This window comes from Phocoena sinus, chromosome X, assembly GCF_008692025.1.
Source record: "Phocoena sinus isolate mPhoSin1 chromosome X, mPhoSin1.pri, whole genome shotgun sequence".
NCBI classification, from domain to species: domain Eukaryota; kingdom Metazoa; phylum Chordata; class Mammalia; order Artiodactyla; family Phocoenidae; genus Phocoena; species Phocoena sinus.
In genome coordinates, this window is record NC_045784.1 from 12,960,979 (window position 1) to 12,980,818 (window position 19,840).

Sequence of the window (19,840 nt, forward strand, 5' to 3'; positions counted from 1 at the left end):
GCAAAATTATCTATCTACCAGATATAATCACACCTCCACCACAGCAGCAAGTCTACTTCAAATTAATAAGCCCTAACGAACAAATCCTGTATATATCCAGTTTTTACATCTGTGACTAAAATGGTCTATGTATCCAAGGTGTTTATAAGTGAGTAAGAGATCCTAAAAGTCAGATTAAAAGGCATGTCAAATATCAGTCATTACTTTACAGATTTGTGGGGAGAAGGTGGTGGTGGAGGGTAAATGCTTATCTAAATTCAGAGAATTACTCACACAATTTAAAATACTGATCTTATTTTCCCCTGCAAAGAAATGAATTATTTCAAATTTCCTAAAAAGATGATTAAGCATGAATTATCATTTAGGCCTTCAGTCACATAATTTCATGTAAAAAGATTTCCATAATTTTAACATTTTAGCCTGGGTAATAAATCAAAACAGCAGTTATCTTAAAAATACAAAGCTTTACCTTAAGACTATTTCATCTATATCTTTATTAATCATTATTTATAAATGTCATCCCTCAAAAGTCTGCAATTTCCACATTATAAATGATCTAACATTTGATTCTATTTCACCTTCCTGATAAATCAAAATATACCTTTTGTAAACAATCTTCAGATCTCGCCACTCAAGAAAGCTGCACATTTTAGGTTTCCGTGCTAAAACGGTTTGAACAAGTTCTCTTGTGATCTTTTTCTTCTCTTTGTCTGATAATGGGACGTACCATTTCTGCAGTCGAAGCTTTCCCTGACGACTAAAAAGCAACATAAACTGCATCTGTTAAGATAAACAGAACCAAGATTACGGACAATACTTTGATTCAATAAAGTTAAGGTTAAGATGACATGCTGCACAGAGAAGCTTTGGGGGATAGGGCGTTTAGCTAACAAATGATGAGTAGCCATCAATATTTCTATGCCAGTTAAAATAGCAAGAAATTCTTATAGAAAGATCTTCCCACCAGATGCAAATCCTCCCACCCCACCCGGTTCCACGTAAGTTTGGGGGGGCGGGACGGGAGGACAAAAACAGGCGAAGTGACAATTCTGATGAAAAATATAATTCTTGCAATTTAAGAAACTATTGTGTACCTGTGCTATAGGAATGCATGTATATGCATCAAAAGAGAAATGTTGACATCAACTGGTTTAGATGCATTTGAAAGAAACAGATCTACTATTTTTCACCCTAAACAGAGCAAGCCGTCCTAGTTCCAGACCGAATTACTTGTAGACAGACTGCTATAACTTAGAATGCTCTCTTCATTTTATGCTTACATATTTTAAGCAAAACAAAAAATATAAACCAAAAAAAATCCCATAAATGCATTTTTCTTAATAAAAGCCTGATTTATCTCTTCTCATCTCATTTTAAAAATCCCACCATAAATATACACACAATAAAGTGAGTTAATATAATTTTACCTAAGACAGTAAAATCTTTAAAAAGCCAAAATAAGAGCTACACACATTACACGAAATACTTCATTTAAAACGATAAAAAACATAGCATCTACAGATGGAGCGGATGCTGAATTCTAGTGTATTTTACACAAACTATTTTGTATATATTTATTTGGAATCTGCAAATGATGATTAGTCTACATGTTCAGTTTTTAAGGAAACCTTCTTGTATAATAATTCAACTGGTCTTCTCAACTGCAAACAGATAAGCACTGTTTCTACAAAGGTAATTTAAAGGTAGAATTCAGATATATATATATTTTTTCTTTTAACTATTCTATGTTCCAGTACTAGTTACTGCAAGTAAGATTCAGTCTGACTCTTAATATTCACCACACCATGAACATGGGGTGGGGGAATTTATACAATCAATTTGAATAAAATGGGCCCTAAATTTCGCTAAGAAATCATTGCCGCTTTTTGTAATAATCCAAACGGGCATCAAGATATTTAGAAATTTACGATGCAACAATTTAACTTTATTAAAGTTAAAATTGGCTGAAAACACCTCACTTAAAAAGGATGCCTGGCACGAAGTAAACGAACAATATTCGTTTATTGATGTCAAAGTGCCTCACATAGAAGTCCTGTTAAGATAGCGGCATTAGAAGGGGACAGCAAGTAAAGCATCAACTGGACAACGTTTCATGCAAACCCGTTAGCAGAACTTGGAAAAGAACAGACCCGTATTCCAGGATCTCGATGACCAGGAGGGCTGGGGGTTTGCTTTCGGAACTCAAGGACTCAAGGGAGTCTATAGCAGGCTCCCCCATCTCCCCCACCACCACTTTTTGTGACGAATAGATAATTCACTCTCTTGAAAATAAATTATATGTTAACATGGGACGGTGCCCGGTCGCAAGGCACAAGTATTCCTTTCCTCTAGTTAAAAACCAACGCTCTGATTTTGCCACAAATCACAGAGCACCTCAATTCCTGGAGATTGGTATTAAAAACAATGGGCTCGGCCGCGGAACGGGCTCGGGGCCAGCGTTCTCGGTCCGGCCGTCTCCGATGCCTGCCCGCCGCCCCACGGGGGGCCGCACTCCATCACTGACCGATCGAGCCCGGGCGAGGTGACAGGCAAGGAGCGGGGCAGACAATGGCAACCGCCGCCGCGCAGGGGGCGCCAAGGGTCCTTGGTCGCCGCCGACCCCGGCCGCCGACCCCGCCCGCAAATGCCCCGCAAAACTTGAGGCGATTTCCGAACCACAGGTGCCGCGGGGCCGCCGCAGCGTCCGAGACTGGCCCCCGCATCCTGGGGCGCAGCGCCGAGTGGAGAGGGGCGCGGACGCGAAGAGAAGTGAGTTTCGAGGCGCGGTGCCCCAGTGGCGGGCCGGGCGGGCGGACGCAGGGTGGGGTCGTCGGGGCGCTCGTGGGGCAGCGGGGGGCTCGCCCGACCCTCCCTCCCCGCTCCCCGTCCCCGGCGCCCCCGATCGCCTCCCGGGACTTACGGCGGCCGCGGGCCGCAGGCGCGGCGGGGCTCGGCCGGCGGCGGCGGCGGCTGAGGGGAAGCCCCTGTCGCTGAGCTGAGGAAGAGAAGCCGTGTTGCTGTGGGGAGAGGACCCGGTTCGCGGAGTGAAGCCTTAGGCGGCTAGGGGAGGGCGAGCCGACAGACCCCGCCCCGGGGGCCGGACGAGGGAGGAGCCAGGGCTGCGGCGAGCAGAGGGGCGGGATGGGCGGTGCGCGGGACGCAACTCGGCTGTTGCCAACGGCACCGGAGACAGCTCAGGTGACCGCCCAGTCCGAGGAAGCCGATTGGCCGCGTCTTTACCAAGGGGGGGGGGGGGGGGGGGGGGGTGGTCCGAACCGGAAGCCAGGCCACGTGACCCGGAAGCGGCCGCTGCCGGGGCCGGCGCGCCTGCGCACTCCTGAGTGTGCCACCGGGACGCGCGCGCAGCTGTCTCGGCTGTTTTGTGGTGAGAAGGTAGTGTTTCGCGGTGCCCTTTGTTGACCCTGCTATGCGGGGCAGGGAAGAGCTGTACTGCCAAGAACCACATTCGAGCTCGGATAACTTTCCGTGCCCCAAGAGGGTGGGACGGGGCGGTGTAATGCCTGGTGATGTTGGTGAGGGGAGAGAGGGGGTGCTGCAACTCTGAGGAAAACAAGTCAGCTCTTTCTTGGAGCTCGTGCACGCGTTTAGAGTGCTCTTTACAATTACTTTGCCTCAAAACCGTCCGGAATCCGACCCCTGCTTCCCATCGCACTGCTACAGCCCTAGACACCTTTTCGCCCCAAGCTGTTCAAGTGTCTCTTCCCGGGGCTTGCCTCGTCCGTCCTCAGTGCTGCGGACCTGAGGAGTTACTGTCCGTTCTCAACTGAAAAGCCTAGACAGCACCTCATTTCAAGATCTCGCTTCTTTCACACGGAGTCTCCCCTCTCCTCCCCCACATCCGCCTGGGTTCCAGTTAGTCTTGTCGACGACTTGCTCTGCCTGGCATGCCCTTGCTCTCAAATGTCACAGCTCCTATGAAGCCTCACCCTCAAACCCTGTAAGAAGGAATCCCTCCTTCATCCATATGCCCATTAGCACATCTTGAATTTTCTTCATTTTGCATCCCAACCTAGTTCACTGCCTAGTATATAACACCACTAATAAATGTGAGCTGACTGATAAGGATTATAAAATTGTAGATTTGTTAAGAACCGTAGTGCTGAGCATTGTGTCTGGCACATAATGGATGTACATATTTTTTTGAATGAAAGAATGGATGAATCATCCAGTCCGACTCATCTTTTTTTTTTTTTTTTTTTTTTTTTTTTTTTTTATGCGTTACGCGGGCCTCTCACTGTTGTGGCCTCTCCCGTTGCGGAGGACAGGCTCCGGACGCGCAGGCTCAGCGGCCATGGCTCACGGGCCCAGCCGCTCCGCGGCATGTGGGATCTTCCCAGACCGGGGCACGAACCCGTGTCCCCTGCATCGGCAGGCGGACTCTCAACCACTGCGCCACCAGGGAAGCCCCCGACTCATCTTTTACAGATGAGGAAAGGGGAGCCGCACGGGATTAAGTGACCTTGCTTGAACAGCCACGGGTTTCTCATGTCGACTGCTATTCATTACCCCAGTCACCTCGGTTCTTACAAAGAAAGCTAGAAAATTGCTTTTGTTAAGCTATGCCCTTTTTGCAGAGGTTCCCAAACATAGTCGCCCGAATTTTTTAACGGCCCAAAGGGAAAAAGAGATGCTAAGTTTTTCAGGAAGCTAAATTTAATCAAGCTAAAGGAATCCTTTATTAGAGATTGTGTTCTTTTTGTGTGTGTTAAAATGTCTATAAAAGTAAGATAGTATATAATAGGAATTTGGGGGCATTTTTTAATGCCCTTCTTTGGCAAAATAAAAATATACAATTCCTTCCTTTTTTTTTTTTTTTCTGGAATACCTTCCCTTTTAAACGCTGCTATGCTGCTTGGAAAATTTCCTACCAACGTGTATGCTAAACGTATACTGTAGTATTAAAGAAGTGGTCAACACAAAGCACAGAGCTGGCTTTCTGTAGGTCTTTAGGCCCCCTGCCCAAATTTCAGCAACGGGACCAATCCTGCCCCAGAGGCACATGTTAATGCCCCATTTCTCCCTTACTACACAAAACAGATGCCATTAGCCAGTCAAAGATAGATCTAATACGATGTAATGAAAACTCGCCCTCTGAATCCAAATGCTGCTTTTCTCTTTTTCTGTACAAAACTCATGTCCTCAAGGTTCCTGAGATAACTACCTCCAAGTTTAAGCTCATTGGTTATGCTCCTGATGTTGGTCTGTGGTTCTGAAAACGAGGACAGGAGACTTGCTGATGACATATTGGCAGTCTCTGGTATTCCTAGCCAAGAAAAGGTGGAGGTTGGGGGGAGGGAGGGAAGGGAATTATGGGAAAAATAATTAGCAGCTGAAAGCAGCTATTACATAATCTTGGCTGCTTATTAATTTAGCAGAAGGAATGGCTTATTAAATTCTAATAGCAACAGCACAACTGCAAACAACCTAGCAATTAACAGTGCAGGGCCCATTATTTTGTTAATATGTTCTCTTCTTTTGGCAAGTGTATAAGAACAAAATTTATAGAAGCAGATGGTCTTTTTCAGTAGATTATAGATGGTTTATTTCCCAGTCTTAGTATTAAGAGCTTATTGTGCATTCACCGTGAAAGACAAAAGAAGCACTGTTATTGTCTTTGTTGGTAATTAACTGTTTGACTTTGATTCCCACAATTTCCAAATTGTGGGCTTGGTTATATAGCTGATTCTTCTCACCTGGTATCTTCTTCATCTGTCATGTTAATAGGGTCTCTTTTTTTAGTCCTTTGCTTTTGTTATCTGGGTGGTCCTGATTTCTTGGTTGTTATTGATTGATGGTGCAAAAATTATTTTTTATGAAAAACTAAAAATCAGATTTATACTTTTTTTTTTTGATACAGGAAACATTTATTACAGTACCGTTTCTCATGGAACAAGAACACGTCGTTTCATGGTGCACGGCTGCCAGATGTTTCCCAGGTTTCAATGTCCCAGGTAGATAAAGGAAAATTCGGCAAGGTCAGAAGAGAGAAGAACAGATTTATCATGAAATAGGAATGGTAAGTGTGTCCCAAGTGTACAGAAGGGGAAGAATTGAAGTCTTTCTGGTAACCTGCCTTTGCTTTTATTTATGTTTTTATAGAGATATAATTGACATATAACACTAGTTTCAGGTGTACAACATAATGGTTCGATATTTATATATATTACAAAATGATCAGAGTAAGTCTATTTAACATCACTTGTTTCTTAAACAACGAAAAAAATGCCTAGCTTTTATTTGTGCTAAATGCAAGAGGTGAGGGTAAAGTAGAGATTCTACCTTTTAACAGTAACATTTTGAGACTTTATATGTAGTCTTTTATAAGTTTTCAAAAATAATTTTAGTTTCCTGTTAAATGTGTGATGGCTATATGCTTTTATCTCCTCTCCCTCTCAAAATGCCATTAAATGAAAAAAAAGAAGAGGAATGTTTCAAGTATAGACCCACATGGACAATAAGGGAGGGGACAGTAGCGTGAGGATGTCAACGAGGATGTCAGGGTACACTGTTGGCTCATGATTAAACACTGACGATTTAAGAAAAAATTGTAGTATATTTATCTTGAGAATATGGAGGACAGACGTGAGGGGATGTTGAAATAATGCTAAATCCTCATGCGGTAACAGGAAGAAAATAGATACGATCCAACATGAATCAAGAAATAGAATTATTAGCATATTCTTTGAATACCAAGAAGTAAATTCCAGATGCAATGAAGACTTTCTTTCCAGAGACAGAATCTTGAGGTAGGATGTAATAAAGGTTATTATTACATTTTATTTTACTGTAGGTTTTACTTAGATAATTTTTTAAAATATTGTAATGAAGTAGATAAAAATTCTTCTGTTAGTGCTAACACTGTATTAAGGATTTGTACAGTGTTCCTTTAGCCAGTCTATATATTATATAAAATTTATTAAATAAAAATGTCTTGTAATGAAATTCAGTGCTGAATCATTGTAGAAGATCACAGTAAGTGTAAAAAAGATGCTCAGAGTTTGTGAATTTGCATCTTCTAAGATAAAGTTGTTCCAAGGAGAAAACTGGCCTAAAATAATGAGGATTTGTGAACCAAATCATTTTAAATAGATAGAGCTGTCACTGCTGAAGTCCTCAACAATGAGCTAAAGGGAAATGTGGAACATACGTTCTTTCTTGACGCCTGTTTCCATAGCTTTGAATAAAATGCAGGAGAATGACTCTTCTCCTTTTAATATTGGGTTAAAGCAGTGATTCTCAAGCTGGGCAATTTTATCCCCCACCAGGGAACACTTGGCAGTGTCTGGAGACATTTGGGTTGTCACAGTGGGGCAGGGGGGCGGGGGTGGGGGAAGAGTTGGTGATGGGGCTGCAATGTACAGAATAGCTTCCATGACAGAGAATTATCCAGCCCAAAATGTCAATAGTGCCGAGGTTGAGAAACCCTGAGTTAGTCACTGAAAAGGTTAGCATGCAGCAATGGAGACATTTTATAGACATTTCAAGAAATGGAACAAGCACTTATCTTCATATGTTTGTTTTTCTCTCAGAGGGGTTGGAGTTGGAGGCATTCTTAATGTTTGATAGGTAAAATCCTTAACTGCTGAAAAGACTGGCCACATACATGAGGCAGTCAGTATTCTTCAAAGTGACTAGAATAAACTATCCAAACGGGATTTTTTTTCAAAGTGATTCTGGAATATTAGTGGAAGTTATTTAAAACCGGGATCCATGAGATGACTATTCCATCCATTCATTCATTCACTTTTTTTGGGCTGTTTTGGGTCTTTGTTGCTGCACGTGGGCTTTCTCTAGTTGGGGCGAGCGGGGGCGAGCGGGGGCTCCTCTTTGTTGCGGTGTGTGGGCTTCTCATTGCGGTGGCTTCTCTCATTGTGGAGCGCGGGCTGTGGGCACATGGGCTTCAGTAGTTGTGGCCTCAGGGTCTAGAGCGCAGGCTCAGTAGTTGTGGCGCACGGGCTTAGTTGCTCTGCAGCATGTGGAATCTTCCTGGACCAGGACTCAAATCCGTGTCCCCTGCATTGGCAGGCGGATTCTTAACCACTGCGCCACCAGGGAAGTCCCAATTCATTCATTTATTAACATAAATGTTTATTATGTGTTTGCTCTCTGCTGGGCACTGTGGTAGGTAATGGTGATACAAAGATGAGTAAGATGTTGACTCTGTCCTAAAGCTCCAAAACTATTTCTCCTGACACAAAATTCCATGTCTTTTGGCAACAAACTCTGGATGGTCAGGGGAGCAGTCACCAAACATATGAATACATTTTCTTTTAGGAAACCCCTAGAGATGCTTCATAAAACCTTAGATGTCTGTGACTGACATCTTTGGAAACTATTTGCCCTAATGACCTCCCAGGGCTCTTAGCAGTCTTTTCATTCTGTCAGTTTTCCACAATACTCTTAATTCACAGCAGTATTAGAGAAAGATTTGCTCTGTTTTCAACAAAACAGTTTCAAATAATTATCTTTTGACCTGGTCCTTAAAATGAGATGTTTCAGCAGTAACCTAACTCAACTAGACTAGTGGTTCTAGGATATTCTTTAGGGGACTTGTGAAAACACAAGATGGCTGGGCCCCACCACCAGAGTTTCTGATTTAGCACATCTGACATGAGGCCTGATAATTGCATTTCTTTTTTCTTCTTTTTTTTAATTGAAATATAGTTGTTTTACAATGTTGTGTTCGTTTCTGGTATACAACAAAGTGATTCAGAATATATACATTCTTTTTCAGATTCTTTTCCATTGTAGGTATTGTTTATCTGTTTTATACATAGTAGTGCCTGTCTGTTAATCCCGAGTTCCTAATTTATCCCTTCCCCCACTTTTCCCCTTTGGTAACCATAAGTTTGTTTTCTATACCTGTGAGCCTGTTTCTGTTTTGTAAATAAGTTCATTTGTATCATTTTTCTGGATTCCACATATATATGATATATGATATTTGTGTTTCTCTGTCTGACTTACTTCACTTAGCATGATAATCTCTAGGTCCATCCATGTTGCTGCAAATGGCATTATTTCATTCTTTCTTATGGCTGAGTAATATTCTAGTGTGTGTGTGTGTGTGTGTGTGTGTGTGTGTGTGTGTATGTGTATGTGTATTTATATACATATACACCACATCTTCTTTATCCATTTGTCTATCAACGGACACAGGTTATTTCCGTGTCTTGGCTATTGTTAATAGTGCTGCTATGAACATAAGGGTGCATGTATCTTTTCAAATTAGAGTTTTTGTCTTTTCTGGATATATGCCCAGGAGTGGGATTGCTGATCATATGGTAGCTCTATTTTTAGTTTTTTAAGGAACCTCCATACTGTTCTCCATAGTGGCTGCACCAACTTACATTAAGAGGGTTCCCTTTTCTGCACACCTTCTCCAGCATTTGTCATTTGTAGACTTTTTAATGATGGCCATTCTGACCAGTGTGAGGTGGTAGCTCATTGTAGTTTTGATTTGCATTTCTCTAATAATTAGCGATGTTGAGCATCTTTTCATGTGCCTGTTGTCCATCTGTATGGCTTCTTTGGAGAAATGTTTATTTAGGTCTTCTGCCCATTTTTTTATTGGGTTGTTTGTTTTTTTTGATATTGAGCTATATGAGCTGTTTGTATATTTTGGAAATTAATCTCTTGTTTGTCACATCTTTTGCAAATATTTTCTCCATTTCCATAGGTTTTCTTTTCATTTTGTTGATGGTTTCCTTTACTGTGCAAAAGCTTCTAAGTTTAATTAGGCCCCATTTGTTTATTTTTGCTCTTATTTCTTTTCCATCGGGAGACTGACCTAAAAAAACATTGCTATGGTTTATGTCAGAGAATGTTTTGCCCATGTTTTCTTCTAGGAGTTTTGTGGTGAGAGTTGTATTTCTAAGAAGTTCCCAGGTGGTGCTGATGCTGCTGGTCTTGAGACCACACTTTGAGAACCACTGCTCTATACCAAAAAAAGCTATGACATATAACAGGAAAGTTCTCAAAGCCAGTAATTGTGATATAATTTTCCCAGACAAATGATCTAAAGGAAACTTGAGATCTGAATTTTTTTATTGCTGACCTCATTAAGTCTGATACCATTGGGAGAGTAATAGTCTCAGTTATATGAACCTGAAGTTCAGTCTATATGCACAACCCATAGTGGCTTCTGATCATGGTATGCCCTGTACAAACTAATGTACTGTAGTAGTCTAAGTTAGAGATTAAAGTACGTAGAGAAACTTGAAGTTTGCACCATAAAAGTCAGATGCTTATGTGATGAATATCACTACTCTAAAATTTTTTCCAACTACTTATGCCAAGTAGGAATCACCTCTGAATACTTTGTTAGCGATTATAGACATGAGGTGGAAAGGAGAGAGTTGAGAGGGACCAGGTAGACAGAATCCATATCCCTGGATAAGGCAGAAACCACTACGTAGTAATCAAAATCTGCCCTTTCTCTTCCATGACATGCGGCTAGACCCTGTTCCTCAGCCACCCGTGCAGTTAGGTGTGCCCATGGAGCTGAGATCAGGCTATGAAGTGTGGATGGAAGTGCTGTCAGTCTGGGCCCAGAAAACCCTCCACAGGAAAGCCTCTTCCCTACCTCCCTCCTCAACACTGCTTTTGCTGTCTGGATGTTGACACTTCGAGGTGTCCTTGGAAGTAGGGTTTTGAGGATGGCTGAGTCTGTCAGCTTGGCTTCCTGAATGACTGCGTGGAGCAGACGCACATACCACTACCACCATCATCATTCCTACCACCAATTTTACTTTAAGTGAATGAGAAGTAACTTTGTATTAAGCCAGTCATTTTTCCGGGTTCATCTGTTAAAACTGCTAGTGTTACTGGCCATCCTTGCAAGCTGTTACACACTTCCTTACGAAGAGAAGGAGCCATAGTGATGGGTAGAGCAGTGCATTTTCAAGTGGCTAGCTCTTTGTCTCGATTCTAAACCTGCTTTTTGTGCTCCTCCATGTGTCTCCTTTCTGTTGAAATTTAAAGAGAATCCTCATACGGTCTGAGTCCAGAATTTAAAACTACTCATCTATCAAAGGGGCAGGAAAGACTGATTTGAGATTTTTCATTAGCTTTACATTCCTGTGGCAAAACATAGCATTTGTACCAGGCAGTAGATAATGCAAAATTTTAAAAATCATGTGGATGAAAGAGCCAAGGAAATGGGGGTTCCGGGGGTGCATATTCTGGCTAACTATCCCTAATTGTCAAAAGTGCATGATGTTGTCAGTTTCTTAGAACCAAGAAACCAAAGATGACAGTTGATTTATGATCAGATTATATCCTTGTCTTCTAAATAGTATAGGACAAAGTTAAAACATTTATCCTAAAGCACTCTTTAGAATACACAGACATTTTAATTGAATGATTTGAAAAACTTTTAGAAATAATGCACACATTTTAAATATAACAAATACATAAAATAATAGATGTTTAAAAGTGATTTCACTCAAAAACTTCATTTTACAAATAAGGAAATTAAGCCCCAGAGAAGTAAACAAATTGCTCAATATCATACTACTTCATTAGTGGTAGATGAGGAACTAAGAGCCCTGTGTTCTGTCTCCAGCCAGTGTTTTCCCACCATAGTCCACTGTCTGTTGCCCATAAACTACTAGCCCATTATCTTTAGACAAAAACAAACAAATAAACTGAAAAACCACACACCCACAGCCCCTCAAAACATAAATTCTTCATTTCTTTCTCTTATCTCTCAGCCTGGTACTAAAGTATTTGTGTCTCCACTAGTGGACTGAAACCCTTGTGATCTCCAGGATTGGGATAGTATTTTACTAATCTTTCTATCACAGAATCTAATCCAATACTTGGCATAGAGTAGACGCTCAGAAAATGTTACTTTGAAATGTTAATTACTTTGACGCCAAAAGAAAAATTAATAAGCCCCTGTCTCCTTGCTTCTTGAGTGTTAGCAGGTTTTCTGCTCCCCTCCCCCTACCATAGCATACGAAGTAATCTCCTCCTTTCCATCCCCACTAATACTGCCCTAGGTCAGACCAACAAACTGGACTTTCTGTCTCAGCCCCTCCCCTCCATCTGATCCCATTACTACAATTCCTTCTGCATGTGGCCACCTGAGTGTTTTTTCTGAAACATAAATCCAATAGAGATTAGACCCTCTGCTTAGAATGTTTCAGTTTCTTTATTACTTCAATTTGTATGCCTATGTCTGGGCCAGATACTCATTGGGTACTGGGGATAAAATAGAGAACAACTTAGACATGGAACCTTCTGCCAGGTGCATATGGTATTAGGGCAGGAGGGCACAGTTTACAACTGGCAATCCCAATACAGTAATGTAAGTGTTTCAAAAGGGGGAAGGCCAGGGTGCTAAGGGACCATATAGGAGAGGGCCTAATCCAGAGTTTCGGTGATCGTGATAGGTGGTAGAGTCTGAGAAGGGTTCCTGGAGGAAACAGACTTTAGGCCAAAATTGAAAAACAAAACAAAACAAGTGAGTTGGGCAAGAGTGTTCCACACAGGGAGAATAGCGTGTACAAAGATAAAGAGATGAGTGTGTGACTCTCTTAAGGACCTGAATAGAAGGTCAGTGTGGTCAGAGAGTACCTGGGTAAAGATAAGTCTGCAGAGAATAAGAGGACCAGGTTATACAGGACTTTTTAACAAGATTAAAACATTTGGGCTTTATATAAAGATATTGGGAGACACTGAAGGATTTTAAGCAAAGGCAGCGCCATTATTGGATTTGAGTTTTAGAGTTTCAGAAAAATCACTCAGGGTGAAATGTGGTTAACTGCAGGATATACTGTAGGATATACTGTAGTCTGAGTTTAGTTGAAGATAAAATAAACCCTTCTAACTAATATGAATCAGTCTAAATGTGATTGGAAGAGCAAAATCTAGGCTGAGTTTCCAGGAAAACCTTCCAGAATAACACTGCAGAACTTGACTGCCAGGGAGCCACTGTGTCTGCCATGATCAGTGAGCTGGAATGCTAAGAAGCTGTCTTCATAACTGCTGGCTTCAAGCCTATACCTCCTCTGCTGTGATCAAGAAATCAGGAATCTGCTGCCAGCAAAGTGGATGCCATGGGTGCTCCTTTTCACTCATGTGGCTAGAGGCTGGACATTGGACTCCCTCTACAACTGCCACTGAAAGCCAGATGCTTCCATAACCATGCTCATCAGCAGAAATAGGAGAGGTGAGGCCCCCTCTTCATGATCTGTCACTTCCCCCTTCCAAATCTCGCGTAGGTACACCTAATTGTTGGAATCTACATCACAACCAGAAGCCTGGCTATGGAATGTAGTTTTTTGTTTTCTGGGAGGAACACTGCAGCAGGTTGGAATGTATTTATATATTTTTACTAAATTTACTTACTTATTTATTTATTTTTGGCTGCATTGGGTCTTTGTTGCTGCACGTGGGCTTTCTCTCGTTGCAGCGAGCGGGGGCTACTCTTTGTCGCGGTGCGCGGGCTTCTCATTGCGGTGGCTTCTCTTGTTGCGGAGCATGCGCTCTAGGCGCGCGGGCTTCAGTAGTTGTGGCTTGCGGGCTCAGTAGTTGTGGCTCACGGGCTCTAGAGCGCAGGCTCAGTAGTTGTGGCGCACAGGCTTAGTTGCTCCGCCGCACGTGGGATCTTCCCAGACCAGGGCTCGAACCCGTGTCCCCTGCATTGGCAGGGGAGTCCCGAGGTTTGTATTTAAAGAGGCGGAAAGAGAGAGAGCTGGAGAGGGGGGTGTGGCATCAAGTTGGAGGTGCTGCTGTTGCTTAAGGAGGGAGAGACAAGCTAGGAGTCAATAGAGAGGAAGAGGTTGAAGATATGGGGGAAAGGAGTTAAATACTCAGTCCTACAAGGACACTGAGTAGTGAGGAGGTGATGTAAGCCAGACACACTAGAGGCTAAATAAGAAAAGGGGCATTTCTTCCATTTTGCTCAGACCAGTGAATGGTGGGGGAGGAAGAAAGGATGTAGACAAGCACATAGTTTGGTGCTAGGGAAGCAGCTTCTTCCTCTCTGACATAGAGGCAGAGGGAAGATTATCTGCTGGGCGTGAAGAGGGAGGTGGTGATGGGTTGAGAAACATGAAGCAGGTTTCTCCTAGAAACCTTGGAGAACTGGAGAGAGGCTTCTGGCGCAATAGGAACGGATCACTGAGGGCACTGAGTGTACAGTGGAGACTAGAAATGTGGCTGGGTCGTTCTGGAATTAGGTGCATTGGTGGAGGGTTGAGATTTGCCAGACGGCTGAGATAGAAGGATGAGACACCAAAGTAGTGGAATTCAAGCCAGACAAGGAGAGCCGTGGTGGTGAAAGCGGGGAGTTTCAGGGCAGGAGGGAGGTGGTGGATGCTGATATGATAGAGCAGAAGGAGGCAAAGTGATGAGGTCGAGGAAGAGGAGAACCCTACGCCCACCAGGGCCAGATTAGAATTAGAGCCAGCTGGAAGTGTTGGGAGTCGTGTTCTGAGAGGGACCTGTGATGGCATTGTTTCAGAGGTGGGGAAGTGGGAGGTTGGGTGGGGAACGCAACAAATAAGGGCGGAGTGATGGCCTAGTAGAAAGGAGGGGAAGGTCACTGGAGCAGAGAAGACCCAGGAGGGGACTTGCTTGGGTGTTGAGTAGTGGGTCATCTATGTGGATGTCAGAGTCATTCGGGATGGTAGCAGGACCTGATGGAAAAGGTGACAGTGACTCAGTTGCTAAAGACTCCAAAGAAAGAGGGAGTGGTATATAAATGGCAGCAGGAGGAGTAGGGTGTGATTAAAAAAAAAAAGGTTTATTGAGATGTAACTCACATGCCACACAGTTCACCCATTTATAGTGTGCGGTTCAGTGGCTTTTAGTGTATTCACAGAGTTGTGCAACCATCACCGCAGTCAATTTCAGAACACTTCCCTCACTCCAAAAAGAAACCCCACACACCTTAGTCATCACTTCCAATCTCCCGAACACTCCCCCCAGCCCCCAGCCCCTGGCAGCCACTGATACGCTTTCTTTTTTTGTTTGGTTTTTTGTTTTTTGGGGGGTGTTCTTTGGCCGCAGGGTAAAGCTTGAGGGATCTTAGTTCCCAGACCAGGGACTGAACCTGGGCCACGGCAGGGAAAGCGCCGAGTCCTAACCACTGGACCACCAGGGAATTCCCCCACTGATCTGCTTTCTGTCTATAGATTTACCTATTCTGGCCATTCCGTATAAATGGAAGCATATCATAGGTGGTCCTTTGTATATGGCTTCCTTCACTTAGCATAGTGCTTTCAAGGTTCGTCATCCATGTTGTAGCAGGCATTGGAATTTCATTTCGGAGCACTATTTTAATGGCTGGAAAGAACCTCAAAAGAGTTTAGGGGAGGATGCAAGGCAAACACTTCCCTTGTACACCAAGTCAGCTCTGGTCATTGACATTCAGTGCCAAAATTGTTGTAAAGTACGTCTTGTCCTTTTCTTGGGAGTATCTAAAATAAGTCAATATTAAATGCTCATGCTTGCTTCTTCCCTCCCCACCCCCAGCAGTAAACATAACTGAAAGCCTTGCTTAATGACAAAAACTGAGTCAGTCATTGTTGCTTCATGTTAACTACTTGCCTAAGAAACATATTCATCTTATAGAGGAGATAATGAGCAAAACTGGCAATGCCCTAATAAGCTCTAAATTAAGCCTACATAATGTTGAACAAAATATAAGAATCAGCAAAAAAATTTTTTTCTACTTATTGATCATTAGTGTTAATGAGAACAGCAGCAAGTGGCTTTGTTCCTGTTCACTTAGAAAGTATGAAAACAAGGTAAGCCAGCAATTAGGAAGGTTAATGTGAGGATTCAGTTTTCATCCTGATAATGGAATAATTTATTTTCTAGCCTATTAACCTCAGAAGCCCTCGACGGCTTTATCTTCTCTGGTCTTTGGCTAATTTTTTTTCAACCATGTTAGTAACAGAAACTGCGAAAATGGGATCAGGGCCTACTAAAAGCAATAAAACCGAATAAATGCATCAACTTCCAGGAAATGTCAATTACAAATAAGCAGAAGGGACTGTTGTCTGTATGAAGGGACTAGAGCCTCTTATTAATAATAGTGGAGGAAGTAATCTAAGAGACTAAATGTGCTGGTGAGAGAGGCTAAGTCTCTCTAAGGAGCTCAGAATGCAAAGGACACATAAAAACCTGGGAAGAGGGAGGTAGCAATCAAAGACTCAAACCACAAGAACAGCACAGAGCTGTAACACTAATGCAAGAAAGGCCAGCTAGAGAGAACCAAGGCTTGCTGAAGTATATTTGAATTTGAAGGTTCACTGCTGCAGTGGAATCTCTTTTGTTTGCTCAGCATCCCTCACTCCTTCTAAAAACAGTACCCCCATTCTTCAGGGAAACTGTTCTCTCCCCCTACCACCATCACTCCCATTCCAAGGATGTAAGCTAAAAGAATGCAAGTCTTCAGGTTGGGACAAATCATATCTGAGAATATGAAAACAATTTTTTAAAGAGATCCTTAAAATATCATTTGTAATCTATTTTTCCCATAGATTAGAAATAGAAGTGCTTCCTGAAGACAGGAGTTGGGCAAATGTCTTGGTTTTCAAAAATGGGGAGAAGGTAGATGATGCAAATGTTAACGGGGATTTCAATATTGATTCTCTATTAACAGTATCAAATGGGTGGTGTGTGAACTCCCAGAGAGAGAGGAGGTGATCCTTAAAGAAGCCAGCACGAATTCACTGAGAAGAGACAGCCTGACAGACAGGCTTTGGTTTCTTTTGTTATATGTTTATTAGGCTAGTAGATCAAAGGAATCCTGCAGACATAGCATTTCTGTGCTTCTGCAAGGCATTTTTCAAACACTTTCATGACATCCTTGCTGAGAAGATGGAGAAACTGGATGGGTGATAGGATAATTTAGCAGCATAATCATTCTATCCTAAGAATGCTGATTAATGGATCTCTGTCAAATCTGGCAAATTTTGTTGAAGATCTGTTTCAACCAGGGTTGCTTTCCTAGCATGGTCCTTTTTAAGTAACCTGGATATGGGCTAAGTGGACCTGGGTATCAGTGTATAGAGAACAAGAGTCTGGGAGGGAGTGTGAATAAATCAGATGACAAAGCAGATTCCAAACTGGCATTGGCCCAGGGATGATGTATCAGCTAGTATCTTTTGCAAAAAGGCAAGATAAATATGCAAATAAATGCAGAAGTGGTCATCTCTGTTAAAATGAAATTTAAATAGGACAAGTTTTAGTGTTCTATCCTTGGAACCAAAGTTAAGGATATAAGGAGAACTTGCTAAATAGCAGCATGTAGAAAAGAAGACTTGGGGATGTTAGTAGCCTGAAGGCAATAACAGCCAAGAGCATGATAAGGCTGTAAAACAAAAGAAGAAAAAAGAACCCAAAGGAATCTTGGGCTGTTTAATTAGAAATATATCCATAGTATTCTGACTGTTCTTTGCTTTTGATAATCAATCTTACTATACTTTGATTTATTACGTTCAATTCTGGGAAATATTTCATCAGGGACATAGACCAACTTCAACTCCTTCATAGGAGTCATATCATAGAGTGCTGTAAATCATGGCATATGAGCAACAGCTGAAATGAGTGAGGATGGTTAGCTTGGGAGTAAAATATTTAGGGGCAAAAGGATGGCTCTCTTACAGCATCGAAAGAGATGGGACATAAGACAGAATTGTTTCGTTCCAAGAGGAAAATGAGCATCAACGGATGAAAGTTACTGGGGTGGTAGATTTCAGATAAAATATAAAAAAGTAACTACTAATAATTAGGAGTCGAATCAAAGTAGGTGAGCGCCCAGTTGTTGGAGATGTTCAAGCAAATGACATGGCAGTGAGGACTCCTTTGCTATGTGAAGGGCTGGACACTCAGAACCTTAAGGCTTTTTTCAATTTGGGGATCCAGAAAACCCCATTTCAAGGGCAGCTGTTGTTCTGGGATTTGTGGGTATGCGTATTGGTGTTGTTTCTCTCCATCTTAAACAGAAATGAAATGTTTCCTGATTTATATGTCAGAAGTCTAGAATTGTCAGGCACAAATGGGCTAGAAGGCCAGTGTCTGGAATTTGCTTTGGATCTACCCCATAATGCCCAACACACAGGGACTCAACGAAGAGGGTCTTTTCTTGAAGCTTCTCTGTGTTTCTCATGAAGATGCTTTCTTATTTTATATCTCATTTATATTCATGATTTAGCCTTGAATTGAGGTGATTTCTCTCCTTCAAGTGCTTTCTTTTTGCTTGTGGATATCTCCTAATTTAAGAGCGAAGAATCATGTGTTTTCACTGCTAAGGAAACTGCACCTCCCTACTATGATTTCCATCATTGCAAATTCACATTAAGTAAAAATACTTTCCTAATTCTTATCCTAGTCTCTCTCCAATAGGACTTTGATTTGGAAGGTACTTGATGTTTGCCACAAAAGCTGGAAGAGCTTTTCAGGGCAACATACAAACCATAAAACTTGCCCTTCCAAGCCAGACAGACTCAGCCTTTAAATCCTGGCTTTTCTCGGTACCATAGTCAGCTTGCTTAATCTTTCAGAACGGTAGTTTCCTCATCTCTTAAATGAGGTTATTAATATATGTATATTTCAGGAAGTTATTTTGAAGACGAAATAAAGTATGCTAATAACCTATCACAATGCTTAGTTCATAGTAGGTATACCATGGAATGTGAATATTATTATGAATTCATCACACAGTAATTTTCCGATAATCCTCAGCTTCCCTTAAAGTAATGATCAAATTTAATTTCTTAACACTATAATGTTTCTATTTTAAAAAATTTAGTGCCAGTTTCTTTCCCTAACATAATCATTTAACTATAGCTAAAATGTCCTAACTTCCTAATTATTTATAGGTTTGTGAAAATTTGTGTGATGGTAACCAAGTCCAAGGCATGTCTTTATTATTAGCCTCAACTTTTTCCAAAACCCATTCTGTAGGAAGAAGCTATAGGTTTCCCAAAATGCCTTGCCCAGAGCAAAGCAGTTGCAGGGTTCCTGCCTCTGTAGCCTGCCCTAACCAAGCCCAGGGCACTGATTGTTTCCTTCCTGTACTTTGCAGAAAAATTGGCCTCCTCTGTTTGATTTGAAGTCATGAGTCTGGATCATAGTGAGCAGTACGCTCTGCTTAATGAATCATTAGTAGAACAGAGAAAAGAACAGGCTCAATTACCTGCTGGGTTGGTTACCCAGCCTTTCCCTGAACACTGCCCTGCTCCAGCCTACACTGAAACACGGAGGCTTTTGTATAGCAGTGACTCCCTCACCAGTAGTGCTGTCTGTTGAACCTAAGACCCGTATTCTACATTCTTGATTGAGTTTAATCTGACTTGGCAGCTTTCTTAAGTGCTACAGCCGTCTGCAAGCAGGAATAATGAGGGCTTTGTACAAACAGCATAGCTGCTGGGCTCCAGGCCTCCTTTCCCCTTTCTGTTTTCTTGACCACATGCTCCATCACCTGCAGGTGTCAAACTGTGTGCAGGGGCCTTTCAGGTCAGGCCCTTGGGGCTTGCTCAGGAGGTGATAAGCCCAAGAACTAAGGGGAAGAGAGTGGGGGCAGATGAACAATAAACAAATAATCAGGTGATGATAAGTGCTACCCTTGTCTCCCCTGCCTCTGGGGCTCCAGCCTCAGAATATTCAAGTTCTTTGAATGAGCTATGTTCTGTCCCACCTCAATGATGACTTCGAACACCTGTAGAAACCTTCCTTGGCCTTCAGAAAACCTCAGCCTTTTTCACCTCTTCAGTGAGGACTCCTTGACATTCCCTAGATCGTGGCCTCTCCTATGACCTACTCTGACTAGTCCGGAGGCCACTTACAAGCAGAAACCATG

The 19,840-nt window shown here is 42.3% G+C and overlaps 1 protein-coding gene and 1 long non-coding RNA gene across 3 annotated transcripts in view; one reads left to right on the forward strand and one right to left on the reverse strand.

Moving 5' to 3' along the window:
• AP1S2 (adaptor related protein complex 1 subunit sigma 2) overlaps positions 1-3,070 on the reverse strand; it is a 29,230-nt gene extending 26,160 nt beyond the window's left edge. For both annotated transcript variants that reach the window (XM_032619675.1, XM_032619676.1), the window contains exons 1-2: positions 2,921-3,070; positions 602-780 (exon numbers count right to left, since the gene is read on the reverse strand). In XM_032619675.1, coding sequence (XP_032475566.1) covers positions 602-780 — 179 coding nt within the window. In that variant the 5' untranslated portion in view covers positions 2,921-3,070. The remainder of the gene's footprint in view (positions 1-601; positions 781-2,920) is intronic.
• A 200-nt stretch (positions 3,071-3,270) lies between these two features.
• Positions 3,271-19,840, forward strand: part of LOC116747932 — a 68,423-nt gene continuing 51,853 nt past the window's right edge. The window contains exons 1-2 of the long non-coding RNA XR_004348138.1: positions 3,271-3,393; positions 5,879-6,037. This is a non-coding gene — a long non-coding RNA (uncharacterized LOC116747932). The remainder of the gene's footprint in view (positions 3,394-5,878; positions 6,038-19,840) is intronic.